Genomic DNA, 17,750 nt, shown 5'->3' with positions numbered 1-17,750 from the left:
TTTGGCGCAAATCTGTCACTAATAGAAAAAGAGGTTTTTCCCACCTATATTCAGTGAGGAATTTGTGCTATAAAGCATAATTTTTCCACCGAACAATCTCGGGAAAAATGCGTATGGAAAAGCGGCCTTATCGAACGCCAAACTTTATAATTCATCCATGTGAATATTATACTATTTATGTTTTTAAACGACATTCAGTGGGAAATAGCCACTGAAAATATTTCAGTCGAGAAATAGTGATTTTTTAGTAGTGTATATTTACCTGAAAAAATTATTTAATATGTCTAATTTATTATTATAAAATCAATCACTGAAAATTATTAGAATTCAAAAATCATAAATTTCAAATTCAAAATGATCGATGGAGCATGTAGCAATGTATTGATCAATACACCTAATTTTTAATTCTTCAAACTTCAAAGGGTTGATATATAAAAGTGAGTGAGAACCTAGTTGGATATACAATTTAATGTTAACCATCAATGAGAATTAAAATCTTTCATGCAAAAGTCAATAATACGAGGCTGATGATATTGTGCATAAACCATATCCTAAAAGTAAATTAAACGAGGAAACTTTTTCTTGTTATTCTTCCAAGAGCGCTCAAAAGATGACGATGACAATAAAATAAAAATAAAAATAAAATAAAATCTTCCTAGCAAAACATACGATTCTAAATAATAAATATACGGTCCACTGATCCACTCTGCGGAGCATTAATGCGGCTCTATTTTCCTCCTTCATTTGCTTCCAAAAGTTTCTTGTTTTCTTTTATAAATTAGTGTAATGATACGCGCTTCGCACGGTTGTTAACAAAATTTAAGATATAATTCAATCTTAATGTCATAAATCATTATGTGTGAATTTGAATAAGAGAGAAAGAAAATAAAATAGAAATCTTGTATTTTTTTTTCTTCTGTTGTTTCTAATTAGTATGAAATCTTCAAAGTTCCATGTTATGATGTGTTCTTTTCCATCCCTCACTATTGCTAACTTGGCAGAGGCCTTCCAAACGATGATTAAGCAAAATAATATTTGAATTGGATATTGGGTACTACCTCGTTTACTGATTTTAATATGTTTAAGATCTCTTTTTTTGCATATATATTATCCTATTTTAGAATCCATACCATGCGAGGAAAAATAATACTCACACTAAATAGGCGTCACTTAAAAGTTAAAACTCATCATAATAAATTTTAAAAAATCAGCTATTTAAGTCCTATTATTAAATTTACATAAAAGTTAAATATTCATAACATTCCAAGGGAGTAGCAAAATTCACCATTATCACGACAAATACACAAAAAAGAGTCGTATATATACACACACACAAATTCATATGTTTGCATATACATTAATCATTTCTTTTCCTAAATGTCCTAATTTATGGACCTTAGAATTTCTCTATATACTATGTGAATTTATGGGGAAGTTTTTGGCTTTAATTTTTTTTTTATTTTTAATTTGTGGCTATGAAATTACATCCACTGATCTTTACTTCTTTTTTTAAATTATTGCATTAGCTTTAAAAAATGGTGCAAAATTAAAATAGTAATGATGGATAAAAGGAAAAAATATTAATGAGAATAACACCTTGAATATTGAGATTGATATTTCCCGCAACCAATATTACTCTTCTTTCCAATATTTCTCTTCTTTTCCTTTCTTTCTTTCTTGCCAAAAGAAAAAGAGTAAAACTTGCTAGAAAATAGAAGGATCCCTGCTTTAAATTGATCAAGCCTACATTTTTCAAACACAAACATCAGCGAAAGTATAGAATAAATTGATCTTTTACTTTCTACAATCAGATTGAGGCAACATTGGCAAGCATATCATAGGCAAAGATCAGATTTTCATGTTCTTTCAAATTGAAGACCTGGGCAACCTAAAAAGAATAACAAAATAAATCAATTCGGGAAAAAAAAAAAACGATAGATAATTAAACAATGAAATCCAAAGAGCGGAAAATCAGAATTTTTAAATTCAAAAAAAAATAAAAAATGTTCACGAGCATTCTCAAAATGATTATTCATTAGAGGCAACGGATGGGAGAATATAAACGGTTGCTATTAACTCCTCCATTGTGACCCTTTGTTGTCTTCTTATAACTGTTAAAGTACTTTTTTAATAGTGCAGAGAAGAATAAAGATGTAAGTGAGAGAGAGAAGAAATATAATTTCCATCATAGATATATAGAATCATACAGTAAAGAATTTTAAAAAAAAATCATGTGTAACATAAAGGAAGAAACTTGAGGATTTGTTCATTGTTTTCGAATGAACACAACCAATGACAGTTTTCTTGAGAAACTTGGAGAAACAATGAACTACGAAGAAATGAAAACCATAAAATCAAAAGGAGCAAATATACAAGGCATATGAAGTAAAATTAAGCCGTAAATTTTTTGAAATTACAAGGAAAAAGAGATACCTTTAATTTGCATGTAGTAAATTCTATCTAGTCATATATCTCATATTTTGTGGAGATACGTGACCAGAAGTAAGTGAAGTATCGTCGAAGGAGTACCAAAAGGAGTATGTTCAAAATTACCGCAAAATAATTCATTAATCTGCTTGCCAAATTATGTCCTATAAGATTAGAAAAAACAAACCAATTCATTAGTTAAATAAGGAACGAAAGGCAAAGAAGGCTGCTTGATCAATGGAAGCCTAGTCTCTACTCAAGAAAAATAGCACAGACGTTCCAAGAAAAAGAGGATACCTGCTGCAGCCATGTAACAATTTTCTGAAGCTTATCTTGCTGCCATACGGATCAGCAAAGACCAATTAAATCATATGTAAATGATACTCTTTAAAACGGTTATAGAGGAAGGGGAAAGGGTGCAATTAAATAAAATTAAAAGTTGTAATTAAGAGAGTAGCTTTTGGTTTATTTTGTAATACATAGCATAATAAAAATGAGGTAAAAGTCCAAAAAAAGGAGAAAAAAGATAAATGGTATTCTAAATTTATAAAGAGTGTGTCCATCACCTCAATTTTATCGCTAACTTTATAATATATATATATATATATATATATATATATAGAGAGAGAGAGAGAGAGAGAGAGATTTCTTCTTCTTCTTCTTTTTTTCCTTTTTTTTTTTAATAATATACGCAACGCTATTGTCGTATAATTAAAAATTCACACCTCTCTTTTTTTCTCTTTAGTTTTCCTTGAATTGTCAAAGCCTCATTTGCTTCATGGGATTATTTTTCATACATTTTCTAATTTTGTACGTATATATCTTGGTTCTTCTTTTTGATGCGTGTGTTATTGCCTAGTATTGAAACTTTATTTGTCAATTTTTTTGTAAAATTATATTCTTATATATTCTGTAGTCTAGTTACTCGGAAATATTTCATTTTTTTTTTTTTTAAAGAGCAAAAATGGTTGACCTGAGTGATTTTATATTGTTGGGTTGGTCATTAGTTGATGGTTGTATTATGTACTGTGTCTTTTTGATTAGATGTGGAAAGGTAGTACATACAAACAGTAAATGATGTGACAATAACCCCATTATTCACAGGGAAAGCAAACTAAACTTTCAACTGTAGTAATGAATTTCATCCCATTGTAGACATGAGTGGTTTATTTTTGTTAGTACTGTTATGTTATATGTACCAACTCATTTTGACTTGATGATGGTCCATATTATAGTAAATAAAGTAATATTCAGTCATCATCTTATTCTCAATTTCTGCAGCAGCTTTGGTAAGTCTCCTCTCACACACATAATACTTGCTTAATGATACAGGTTTTTCATGCTTGGTGAAGTGGTAACAAATTATGTATTATTAACGTAAAATATTTTCCGAAAAATGATATCTGTCATACCAATTACACCGAGCAATTACTCTTTATCCTTTTTACTTAAAATTAGTTGCACTAAGGACAGAATAGACTTCAATCGATACATATCGATAAAAAGAACTGTTATTATTCGTTGAATAGACCAACTGATTGAAAGAGTCATATACTTATGCTTAACAATAGAACACTCTGAAAAGTCTACAAACGGCGAAAACTTTTTGTTGCCGTTGGAAAAAGAATAAGTCCTGCATAGGAACTGAAAGTTGAATAAATTAAACGTATCTACGATCCACGCATATTCATATGTTTGTTCCATAAAAAGGTTTGAAATTCTCAATTAATTATTTTCGATTCGCTGGATCTTACCTCTGTAGGAGTCAACAAAGCCCAAATATATATATGTACTATAACTTAAATTTAAACTTATATCGAATATTCTATTTTTAGTTATTCTGAGTGTTTATTAAATACTTCAACTATTGAAATCGAGAAGTTATTATTGGCCAGATTATATGAAAGAGATTATATTAATTATTAATCTTCTTCGTAATAGAACTTTTTATTCTGCACATTTGAACAGTCAATCGAACGAGGATTCAAGTTTTTCATGCTAAAGCATCTAGAGTCTCGTTATTGTTGGAAAACTTAATTAACAACACATGATCACAAGTAAATCATTAGACAGAGATATCAAAATACAAGATTAGTATATAACTTACCTCGATCCATTATAAGAATCGAAAGAAGGAAGGCAGGATCTTCTAAGTCTTGTTACTTTTGGCGACACTTCTTTAATGGGGAAATGAGAGGAAAGAATTCAAGAATGCACTTAGGGACCACAACCAATATATAATAGCGAGACACCTCTTCGGAAGAGATATAACTCTTCAAAGGCAACCTTTCTGAAGAGGCGTAACTCTTCAGCTATGAACCCATCAATTATAACTAGAGAGTTAATTAGGTTTCTACGCATATACAATCCATCCCTTATAACATAAGATTTATATACAGCCCATAAAAATAACACTATATTAGATCATAAAAATGGGCGTCTTTAATTGATAGCAATCTATGTACAATTATATTAAATATGTGAGTCCACTAAATAGAGAATTTCTAATAATCTCCCACTTGGACCAAAGATTTCTGAAAAATTGTACATAACCAAAAACTTTATAGTGCACACATTTTCCTATCTCTAAGCAATTTGGTCCATTAATCGTGCTAATATGGGATCCAAGCGGTTTTCGTAACATATATTCGTCACTGAACTCATCAATGGTCACAATGTCAGCAAAATCAATGACATAGATCAAGTATAGAGGCATAGCGTGGAAATTGCATGTAAAAATGATCTCAGTCATGCCTATTTCCAACCGGTCCTGCTTTTTGACTTTAAATAGTCCAAAGACACTTTCTTGCACTTTACGCAAAACCGCACTAGAAAGTCAATATCTTTATTTTTAAAATTTCCAATAAACACACGAAATTCATGAATTCCATAAAACTTTAGTTCGTACAGAGAATATCATTAAACATGTCAAAAACGTAGATGAAACCACAAATTCCCACTGAAGTGACTCATCAGAGTCCAACGACATCCATGTAAGTTGCAGTCTCATAAAAAAACTTTAGGTTGCAACCTTTCATGAGCGGATCCACAATAATGGAGTTTGTATTAATATGTTCTATTGACACAAGAAAACTCTAAAGTCTTTCCTTCACACAATTAGAAATTTAATGTGTATATGCTTTAGTTTTGACGAACTTCGGATATACATATACCAAACACCTATATACCCTAAAAGGGTTCATCTCAAGATGCCGGCCACAACATTATTATTTAGTTTCTGGACATAAATAATAATTTGCAAGCGGTTCTCTTATACATCATAAATATTAACTACAAAAACGGCCTAGTAATATGTCTTTCTTTAGACCGACACATTACCAACATGATATTACTAAATGCATCACATATTCATGACAATCCATAATCTAGCCAAAATAATCTTCCTTTGAGATAATTATTTCGCATAGACAAAACATGCTTAATCTTGAAAATAAATAAATTTTATCTAATAGTGGTTACTTTGGCAACATATAAGACTAATCTATTCCATTTGAAACTAGAAGCACGCATGGTATATATAATTTCATTCCCAAAGACAAATAACTATTTCTTTTATGCGCAGCAGAAAAATAGCAAAAAAAGACATCCCCAAAATGCAACTGAAAAAATGCAGATCGATATTCGCTTTATGCAAGACTTCTTGAGAAATTTCGAAAAGCACAACAAAAATCTACATAAAGTTTTGCAGAATGATGTAGAAAAAGCTGGCAAAAACTACAGAAAATGTGCAAAAATGCACAAAATTTTAATGTCATACACCATATGAAATCTTCCGACCTTAATACTTTATGGTCTTAGAGTGCTTTGGCTACTCCTCATAACCTCATTAGATATGGAAAATTTTAATGACACTAAACTGTCCTCCAATTTATTTTGGTTGGCCCTTTAAAATATTAATCTCAAAGAAAACGTCAAATAAAGATTAATAACTTAAACCAAAATAATAATTTAAAACTGAATAAACTGAAAACAAATGTGAGCAACTGAATATGCACAAATGAGGACCAAACTGGATCTATTACATAACATAGGAATCAAATTACAAAAATTGTAATTTATTTGAAATTTGACAAGCAATACGATACTTTAAGAATAATATAATTCTATTATTACACTGACCAAAATTTCTGAAAGACCCGAAGAAGACAGGAAATTGGTTTTCTTGTAACCCATCTATAGTGCCGCCAGAAATTATATGGTCAAAAATATATTTAACTTTATATCCAAATTCAAATTCTCCATAAGAAATATGTGAATATCCATTTCAAAATGTACAAACGGTGGTATATCCGAAATTTATTCTGAAGGTGTGTCGGTGTTCTTTTATTTAATTACTGAAATTTTAGTAAAATAAAATTAACTAAAACCAACAAACCAAAAGAAGGAATTGGAAACCCCAAATCCTTTTCTAGATAGCGGCGGCATCAACCGACAACTTGTCTCGTGATCGTCACTATAATTCGTTTTTTTTTTCTTTGGTTTGCTCGATTCACTTGTTGAAAAACATAATTAACAAAACAGAATCACAAGTAAATTATTAGACAGAGATATAAATTTATAAAATTAGTGAGGACACTTACTTTGATCCATTATAAGAATCGATAGAAGGAAGGCGAGATCTTCTAAGTTGTAAAATGATCTAAATCATGTCTAGATAAATATCACATGCAAGTCGATTGGGAAATTTGAACATTTAGTATTGGCACACTGTTGATACGAAAACGCCTTAATAATTTATTCAATATCACCATTATGGTGAAAATATTAGACCGCATAATAGTGCATATGGAAACTGAAGATAATGAAATCAGAGGTAAGACTAGAGTACTCTGTGATTCTGAGATATTTTAGAACATGCTTTCGCATCAGACAAACACATTCTCATGATTAACTCTCCTTCCACAGAAAGAAAAGATAAAATATTGCAATCATGTAATGAATGCAACCTAGCATATACAATGTGTCAGAGAAAAAACATAACTTATCATAGAATTTCAATCAAGTTTGCTTCGAAAAGTCCTTCATAAATATCTTATTTATTTATTTATTTAAAGGTTATGCCAGACAATTACTGAAATTATGGCAAAAAACTGATTTGATAAACCAGAATCCAAACTTCTTTAAGAAGGCTTGAAACAGTGTTTCAAAATTTGATTCACAAATTAATGAAACTTAACATGAAATACTTTTCATGGATCTTATATTATGTTATATCGTGTTTTGTAAAACTTGTTGGAAAACTTAATTATCAACACACGATCGCAAGTAAATCATTAGACAGAAATATAAATCTACAAGATTAGTAAGAGCACTTACCTTGATCCATTATAAGAATTGATAGAAGGAAGGCAGGATCTTCTAAGTCTTTATTTCTTTTTATAAAGACTTCCCTTAATGTAATGAGAGAAAAGAATTCGATATGAGACTCGGGATCACAACCAATAGATAATAGCAAGCACCTCTTCTAAGAGACATAACTCTTCAAAGGGCAACCTTTCGTAAGAAGTTGACTCTTCCGATTATGAACTCATCAATTATAACTGGAGAGTTAATTAGGTTTCTACGTATATAAAATCCATATCTTATAACATAAGATTATTTATAGAACATTAAAATAACACTATATTAGATCAGACGTACAAATGGGCGTCTTTAATTGATAGCAATCCATGTACAATTATATTAAATATGCCAGCCCACTAAATAGAGAATTTCCAACAGATATCCCATTGATCAGCTTGACATAGACTTTATTCAAGATCGTCACTGGTCCGAGCATGCATACTTTAACATGTAATATTCTCATTATTGTAAATTTGTTAGCATAGATGCATTGTGTTTGGACTAAGTACTTTACATGGTTGATTCGATTTCGCAGAAACAATATCACTATATATGGTAGATACTATTGCAGGGCCTGAATTTATGCCTCGTAGTGGTTGGAGGAAATGGTGAACATATTACTGAATTCAACTTGATCAGTTATGTCGAGCTTGACCATTATTAGTTGAAACTTGTCCTTATGTTGTTCATTATTATTTAATTAAATCTGAAGTGTATGCACCAATTGTTACAAAGTCTGACATTACACTTTCTATACGAAATTGGAACCCCCACAACTTTATTGGTCATGCGTTATTCAAGATCTTTATTTACAGGACATGGTCTAAAGTATCCGACCCATCACCAACCATGAAGAACATGTGAATTAGTTTATTGAGCAACCCATTACCAAAATTTTAGCAAGCTGGTTACAGTGTTGGTGTGTAAACTAAATTTGACAGATGTCTTATAAATAAATGTTGGGGAATTGTACCTTTTGTACGCGATAGTTACTCAAAGAACTTATATTATACACCGATAGTTTAAAGAAATTGTTGTTTTCCATAGTCGATATGCAATCTCTTGTCTTTATTTTATGGCCACAAAATTAGCAGAGACATCAATTGGTGGACACTGATAAGCTAATTAAGAAGAACAAAGAACAAGAGAATGCAACTGCCCAAGTAAATCTGTTGAACTGTGGGGCGTGATTCTGATTTATTAATATCCTTTCCAAAATACAAAGAAGTGAAAGTTTCTTCAGATAATCGAATGAAGCATGCTAAAGGTGGGTTTTACACGATACTATAGCCCAACAAAGCCATTGACCTTGATATTTTTTTTTTTTTTTTTTAAACAAATCTTAACCGGTATATTCAATCGATACACTTGTTATACACTGAGTATACATTGATGATGATTACAATTTATTACGTTATACGAGTGAAATTGTTTTTAGTCGACAAGCTAAAAATGTTAAGATCACCACATGTACTTTTGGGCCGCCGTGTTTGCCTAATAAAAGCCCACTTCTTTTAGAAAAGAATCCAGCCCATTATAAGATTCCAGCCTTATCCACAATTGAAAACCAGTTTGTGAGTCCACCAATTCTGAGAGGGCAATTTGCACGATTGAATTATTTAGGGGCGGTCTTTAATTTTTGTTCCTCAATAGGTGGGCTTTATTTTGTCCTTCGCTAAAATTTTTTGGTTTTGCGTTCGTACCCCCGCTCAACCAAAAAAAAAATAAATTGTAAGGTAGAGTTTGGATTCACAAGCCAGAGTTTTGACAGAGTTTTATCTTCAGATATAAGGCAAACTCTCCCTTAAGACAGAGTTTTGCCTTTAGGCATAAGACAAAAAAATCTGCCTTTAAGGCCTTTAGCCAGAATAGGCCTAATTTTGCTGCAAAACTCTGCCTTGCGATTTTTTATTTTTTTTTACTGAGCAGAGATTCGAACCCCAAACCTCATGGTATTATGCAAAGGGAAAAAGTTAAGAGATTGATAGTTCGCTTCAAGTTGTGGAGGGAAACACTTGGAGATAGAATTATAAGGAGTCGTTTGGTAGCTAGTTAGAGTTATGCAGGTATTAGTAATACACGGATTAGTTATGAGCGAATCTATGCATTATTTTATGCAGGGTTTAGTTATTCATGTATTAGCTATTCTACCTTTTGTCCTGCATAAAATAATACATAGATTCCCTCATAACTTATATGTGTATTAGTTATGTGGGTTCCTAAATTGCAACCAAACACCGTATTAATTTTATATATGAACAACTCACCTCATAACTAGCTACAAAAACATTATTACTTATGCATAATTTTAAAACATAAATAATTTACTCTTAACCAGCTACCAAACGACCCCTAAGATTTTAATTGTTCGCTCACTTAATATGATATCAAGATTGACAGAGGTCTTGGATTTGCGTTTTTTCATTACCCACCAGTTCAATATTATTGGGTAACATTCACAAATAATTACTTTAATCTATGTAATCAAAACAAATAATTATTGTTATGAATATGTCTAGGAGTTTTACTTATAACATTTGAAACTACATAGTAAATATTTTTTTCAAAAATAGGGCTGACAATGGCAGGTGGACGCCTGAATATTTTCCATGCGTGAACCAATAAAAAGTCCAATCATACACGTGAAGAAAAGTTAAAATTATGAGAATTGGCTTAGGCCTGTTTGGATATGATTTTTTTTTTGTAAAAGAAGTTTTTAAAAATATTCTTTGCTCATTTAGAAAGATTTTTTGGTTAGTTTCAAATTTGAAAAATTGGACAAAACTTCAATTTTTTTCAATTGAAATGCAATACTTAACTCAACTTCAAATATTATTTTCTATCAAATATCACTCAATTCATATCAAAATACCTGCTAATTTTAAAACCTAAAATTACTTACTAGGAGTTTTATGGTAAAATTACAAAGTGGAAAATGTCCAAATAGTCCAAAATAGTAGGTAAGCCATAACAAAAGAAGTCGGTTGATCCATTGGCTCTCCATCATGCTTCACTCTCATCAGTCATCTCGAATCTTTCCTCTCCTGTTTTTAATTATTTTTACTAACACAATATCAGATGAATTTTGTTTTTTTCACGGTAACATGGCTTGTATAGTTGGAGAAATTAATTTATGTACTATTATTTTATATAGGAATTAGTTATGCAGAATTTAGTTATTCATTATTAGTTATTCCATCTTCTATTCTGCAAAAATAATATACATATTTTCTTATAACTTATACATTATGCAAATTTTTAAATTGCAAATCAAACACCGTATTAGGTGTGTTGAATTTTACAGATAACAAAAGAATGCTACCAAACAACCCCTTATTGCCTGGTAAGGCCTTGCCGAGTTCGAGCCAAGTTTAGGGGCAATTAAAACTATTGATAGTTTAGCTGTGCGATTAATAATTCATGTCAAGTTTAAGAGGACTTTAGATATTCTGCCTAAATTTTTTATATAAGGCACTATTACCCTTCTGAACTATACCTGAAGTTGCTACGACACACCTTACCTTTCCATGGGTCCTATTACCCCCCCTAAATTTATTTAAAACGAAATAATTACCTCCCTAAACGCTGATGCCCACTCTCGTATCGGAGAGTGACATACACTCTCCTTGCCACATGTATATTTATTTGTTTTCTTTCTTTTTTTTTTTTTTTTTTAATTTTTTTCAAACTTACGTGTCAATTTTTTTTAAAAAAAAATAAAAAACTGAATTTTCTTTTAAGAAAATGATTTTTAAAACCCGCTTTTTTAAAAAAAATTGAAAATTTGATTTTTTTTTAAATAAAAACTGAAAACATGGATTAAAAAATTAAATTTTCTTTTAAAAAATGATTTTTAAAACCCTTTTTTAAAAAAAAAAATGGAATTTTTTTTTTTTTTTTAAAGACCGGTTTTTTTTTCTAAAAACAAAACTAAAAAATTGATTTTTTTTAAAATATGGAAAAATGGATTTGTTAAAAATATGGAAAACGGGATTATGTTTTTAAAATGTCTTAAATAATTTTGATTTTCATGATTTCATTTTCTTAGGACACTTTTATTTTTCAAATAAAATTTGGAAAAAGTGTTTTTCTTGTCAAAATGTGAAAAAACTATTTTTTCATAAAATTTTGAAAAAATTAATTATTTTTTTAAAATGTTGAAAGCCTGTTTTTTAAAACTAAATGTGAAAAACTAGATTTATTTTCATATTTTAAGAAAATATAGATTTTTAAGAAAAATTAAGTTTTCCCGTTTTTTATGTTTCTCACTCTCTTAAAGAGAGTGAAACACACTCTCCTTGCCATGTCAGCGTTTAGGGGGTAATTATTCTTTTTTAAATAAGTTTAGGGTGGTAATTATTCCGTTTTAAATAAGTTTAGCGAAATAATAGGACTCAGGGAAAGATAGGATGTGTCGTAGCAAATTTGGGTATAATTCAAGGGATAATAGTGTCTTATCCCAAAATATAAAAATATGAAAACAATTAAGCACATTAATTGGGAAGAGAAAAAAGGGACACAAAAAGTCAAAATGAACAGAAAAAAGGGACACAAAAACGTGGGGGAGCCTCTCTACTATAGACCACGTGATGAATGCGATGACCTACAGACTTTTATAGTTAGGCCATCCAGAAAAATCTCGAATAATTACCGAGTTTGAGGTACCTCCCTTTGTCCCAGTAATAATATTTTTTATATAATTATAGTTTGTTTAGCCAATTTTTTAAAATTAATTTATTTTGAAAAGGATTTTTTTAAGAGTGCTTTTTTAAGAGTGATTTTTTTAAGAGTGCTTTTAAAAAGTAGTTTGTGTTTGTCAATTAATTTTAAAAACACTTTTGAATAATAATTAACATTTGACCAAGTTTTTAAAAAGTGCTTGTATTTTTCGCAAAAGCGCTTTTGGACATTAACTATTTTTTTTTAGTTTCTCCTACTTTCCATAAACACTTATTTTCTCCCACAAGCTTGACCAAATCCCATTTTTTTAGAATAAGCACTTATTAGAAAAAATAATCACTTCTAGAAAAAAATAAGCTTGACCAAACAAGCTATTAGTCCCAAAAAAGATATCGTTACATATGTAATACTAACAATTTAATATTAAATTTCTCATTTTATACTTAATAAAATAATTTATAGTCACATAAACTTTTACAATTTATTTTAGATCATTAATTTTATTTAAAAAAATAATCTTTTCCCTTAAATTTTGTGCTCAATCTAATATCTTCGCAAAAAATTGGGAAGGACAGAGTATCTTAAAAGCCCCCAATGACAACAGCACCGCTTGTACACAAAAAGGCGAAAAATGAAGGCTTCCAACGATCCAAGTGCCTATATATAGGACGTGTATGTATGTACAAGTAAGTACAAATCAATATTAGCACTTGTGAAAAATTAAAAAAAATCTTCTTATTTCTTCTCACACTTGCATTTCATACAGTATAACAATGGCTAACAATGAGGTAATTCTATTGGATTTCTGGCCTAGCATGTTTGGCATGAGGCTAAGGATTGCACTAGCTGAAAAAGAGATAAAATATGAGAACAAAGAACAGGACTTGTGGAACAAAAGCCCGTTGCTTTTACAGATGAACCCTATCTACAAAAAAGTACCAGTTTTGATTCACAATGGAAAGCCCATATGCGAGTCTATTATTGGAGTTGAGTACATTGATGAAGTGTGGAAGGATAAAGCTCCTTTACTCCCTTCTGATCCTTATGAGAGAGCACAAGCTAGGTTCTGGGCTGACTATATTGACAAGAAGGTAACTTCATAGCCTTTCCTCTTTTTTCCCATGCTTTAATTAGGATTCTTTAGCCGATCCGAACTAATTTGAGTTGAAGTTGTGTTGTTAGAGTTTCACATTAATGTTATATTTTCTTGTAGTCTTGATCAATCGTGACCTAATGAGTTAGCTTTTAGGGTTAATTAGGTAAACGTTGATTTGTGTTATCATAGTAAAGACTCTTTTTTATTTTTGTATACCCAATGTTGGCAGTAGAGTCAACCCTTCCTTTGGTTGGTACATGGGCTGCCAAAAGCTAATTCTACACTGTACCTAATGATGGTAAAAGTACACCCGCATTCAGTGTTTATATAGAGCCAATTAATACATAACATGTCTTAACACGCACTCCCATTGCTAAATTATATTGTAGTTAATTAATAAACATCCTAACCTTAATGTTTGACTTTACCATATGGTAAAATAGTATGGTTTGGTGCAACATTGATAGGGGTATGTTTTTACCCTTATTATATTGTTCATGCTCCATATGTTCACTTTTACAAGCGGGGTGTTAAAGTTTCACATTAATTGAAGAAATGGATTATTGTCTGATTATAACATTAGTTGACGAAGTGGAATATTGTCTGGTTATATAGCTTGGTTAATCCTCACTTCATATGCTAGGTTTTGCAATGTGTAACTTGTAAGGTCCATTTTCTTAACATGGACTAACTTGGATTTTTATCTTAGTTTTGTGGAAGCAAGTGATAACCCTTTTCTTATTCTGGATTTGTTGAAATTTTCAGTTGTATGATTCTGCAAGGAAGATATGGGCAACAAAAGGAGAAGAACAGGAGGCAGGTAAGAAAGATTTCATAGAAGTCCTTAAAGTGCTGGAGGGAGTACTAGGAGACAAGCCTTACTTTGGAGGGGATAACTTTGGTTTTGTGGATATTGCTCTCATTGGGTTCTACACTTGGTTTTATGCCTATGAGACTTATGGTAACTTCAGCACAGAGGCTGAGTGTCCAAAGTTTGTGTCTTGGGCCAAGAGGTGCATGCAGAGGGAGTCTGTTGCCAAGTCTTTGCCCGATCAACATAAGGTCTATGAGTTTATACAATGGTTAAGACAGAAAATTGGAATTGAATAAACATATGCTTACGCAATTATGATGTTTCTCGGAAACAACATCTCACCTCCACGAGGTAGAGGTCTTCGTACTCTCTACAGTCCCCAGACCCCACTTGTGGGATTACTGTGTATGTTGTTGCTGTTGCTGTTGTTGTTGTTATGCTTCATAATGTATTTAAAAGGCACTTCATTGTGCTTTCTTGAGTTGAATTTTCAAGATTTGAGAAGGTTGTTTGGTCATAGTGCAAGGTCTAGTTTTACTTATAATAAAGGACTCTTAAGTGTGTCTTGTTTGAGTGTTGTTTGTTGTAGTTTGTGTATGTAACTCTCGAGCTTCTCCTCTTTTGTATTTACTTATTGACAATTGAGTTATTTTACTTTTTCTTGGTTCTTGTTTGTTCTGTTTTTAGTTGTTTGGAAGGGCAGAGGCTATTCTCAACATTTATCTTGTTTCAGTTATACATCCCATTTAATGGTCAAGTCAAACCAGGCTAAATTTTATGTATGATGTACCAACTAAATTGTAAAGTTGCTGAAGGCCTATTCCACTGTGTTTTAAGAATACAAGTTCCGACTAGGCTGGCTCATAATTAAAACTCTTGATTTGAGTTATGCTAAATCCTCAATCTACAATTCTTTTTTTCTCTGCACTCATCATTTATGATAGGGAGTTAGGAGGGTCTATAGTTTATGCCTGCATAGTACTTCCTTCGTCCCAATTTATGTGATACTTATCGAGTTTCGAGAGTCTATCCAATTCTTTTTTTATAAGTAATGTTATATAAATGAAAAAACGCACTAAGTGTGCAAGGTCTCAATTATATATAGCATGGAATTTATTTTCATTTACAATGGACATGCTTGTGAGGAAATGAAATACAATTTTATTAAAGGATCTAGCAAAAAATACAATTTTATTAAAGGTATAGGTTGCTATGTTTGCCTTAAAAAATTCTATTGTTTCTTTCCATTCAAAATTGTGCACCAAATGACTATGAGAATAGTATTCCAAAGCTTGTGTGTCTTCCTATTGAGACCATCTCTTCACCAGTTATGTAAGAAATCCAAAATAGAGTGAGGCATTGTCCATGACATGTCCAATTCAATTTGTTTGATGTAATTTGACTTATAATTGAAATTTAAGAAGATAAAGAAATCTTTTAAAATTCTTGGTTATAAATACGCTATAATATTTATCTGCAAATAAGACTTTTAAATGAGTAATTTTAAATATATCATAACATTTATATGATTAAAAAAAATGATAAAGCATATAGTACTCTCTCTGTTTCAATTTATTTGTCTTAATTTGACTTGACACAGACTTAAAATAGAGAAGATTTTTGAGTCTTATAGTCTTCAACTAAAGATGTATTTAATTATTTGTCTGTGGCAGAAACAAAAATTTATAAAAGAGACTAAAAAGTACTAAAATAGTATAATTGAAATTTGAATCTTTGATCTAAGTAATTTTAAACTCCTATACTGCTACATTATTGTTTTCCGTATATCAAAGGATTCAAAATCTTATTTACAATATAACCTAAAGATCTTTTTTACCGTATGAGTGAAGGGCGTCGGGGGTTCATTCATATCCATTCTCCGAAAAATTATATTATATATATAAGTTGATATATATATATATATAGAGTAATATTAAATCCTCTTAATTTCTTCAAGTGTCTATTTATTTATATTTTGAATCTCAGTAATAAAAAAATCGGGACTCCGTCAGTATTAAATAATGTGGTTTACTTTGTTTACTAATGCAATTCAGTTATGGTAATGGTCCTAAGTGCGAAATCGCGTCAATGATGGGACGTGCATTTTGTATATTTATGGGGGCCATTGAGAAGAATACTAGTGCTTGAATAAGATGGCATTTATTGGTACCTTTGGAATTTTTTTAAACCTTTTACTTGCGATTTAAATTTTATGGGTTGTAATCTTAAAATTTTTAGCAAATTGAATTCATTATATTTTTAAAATTAGGGGTTCATATTTACTATTTATTATAATTTTAATAATTTTTTATACATAAATTTATTCCATTATGAGAAAGTTTAGGGCTCAATTGAACCCCTAACTTTTAGGCTAGATGCGCCTCTGCTTCTACTGCTTAGGAATTCCCTGGATGCTAGATGAACACGCCAAAATCGAATCAATTTAATGTTATTTTAGTTTCAAAAAAGGAGAAAATATACGTACTTTTTCAAAAATTTAGCATAGTCAAGGAGAAGCTTAGTAACCTATTGCATCCGTCCCAAAATAAGTGTAGCTGTAGGAAAAACGATTGTTCTAAAATAAGTATCGCTTTAGAAAATCAAGACAAAAAAATAATAGTAATTGTTTCCAACTATATTCTTATATTAAATAACTAATTTTTCTTAATAGTGCTTAATTCTCAAGAAACATCTAATCTAATCTAATAAATAAGAATAACTTAGTAAGCATACCTTCAGAGTCAGCTCAACGTCCTCGGTGGGCTAAAGCCAAATCTTGATGAGAGGCCCTAACTTTTCTTTAAAAAAAAAAAATCTTATATATTTTTATCATGAAGTGTGTTTTTCTAACCGGTGCAATCAACATTAGTAACAAATATAATCGTTTCTAACGGGTGCAATCAACATTAGTAACAAATATAATAGTTTTTCTTCCCTCAATTTATATGATACTTTTCACTTTCGAGTCAGTTTGACTAAATTTTAAAGCTAAATTGGATTAGATTGACTCAATATTTTCAAATTAAAATTTACATATTTGAAAACTACATGAAAAGTACTATAAATTACCACTTTTTTCATATCAATTTGGTTAAAAAATACATCATAAAATGTTGGTCAAATTTTATGCAGTTAAATCTCGGGAAAAAGTATAAGGTTAATTTGGAGAGAGGGAATAATTTATTTTTTTTAAGAAAATTATTTCATAAACCTATTATTAGTGAAAATGGTGGCCCCAAAATTTTTGGGGGCCCAGGATTTCTTTTGGGTGTTGCCCCTTCCCGGGGTTCTTTCTTTTTTTTTTTTTTTTTTTTTTTAAAAAGCCAAAAGAGCCCAAAACGATATTTATTTTTAAAAAAGGGGGTACCT

The 17,750-nt window shown here is 30.6% G+C and overlaps 1 protein-coding gene across 1 annotated transcript; it reads left to right on the top strand.

The window, feature by feature from the left end:
- Nucleotides 1-13,229: 13,229 nt before the first annotated feature.
- LOC132037363 (probable glutathione S-transferase parC) lies at nucleotides 13,230-15,054 on the top strand. Its single transcript, XM_059427866.1, has 2 exons — nucleotides 13,230-13,562; nucleotides 14,333-15,054. Exons 1-2 carry the CDS (start codon nucleotides 13,245-13,247, stop codon nucleotides 14,675-14,677), a joined length of 663 nt encoding a protein of 220 aa, XP_059283849.1. The 5' UTR covers nucleotides 13,230-13,244; the 3' UTR covers nucleotides 14,678-15,054.
- Nucleotides 15,055-17,750: the final 2,696 nt, after the last annotated feature.

Source organism: Lycium ferocissimum, chromosome 11 (genome assembly GCF_029784015.1).
Source record: "Lycium ferocissimum isolate CSIRO_LF1 chromosome 11, AGI_CSIRO_Lferr_CH_V1, whole genome shotgun sequence".
Classification (NCBI taxonomy): Eukaryota; Viridiplantae; Streptophyta; class Magnoliopsida; order Solanales; family Solanaceae; genus Lycium; species Lycium ferocissimum.
This window is presented reverse-complemented; position numbering and strand designations above follow the sequence as displayed.

Bases quoted from the DNA above. Each gene is read 5' to 3' on its own strand.
- LOC132037363 (XM_059427866.1), top strand. From the start codon at position 13,245: ATGGCTAACAATGAGGTAATTCTATTGGATTTCTGGCCTAGCATGTTT. The intron at 13,563-14,332 runs GTAACTTCATAG...TGAAATTTTCAG, and splicing joins CTGACTATATTGACAAGAAG to TTGTATGATTCTGCAAGGAA.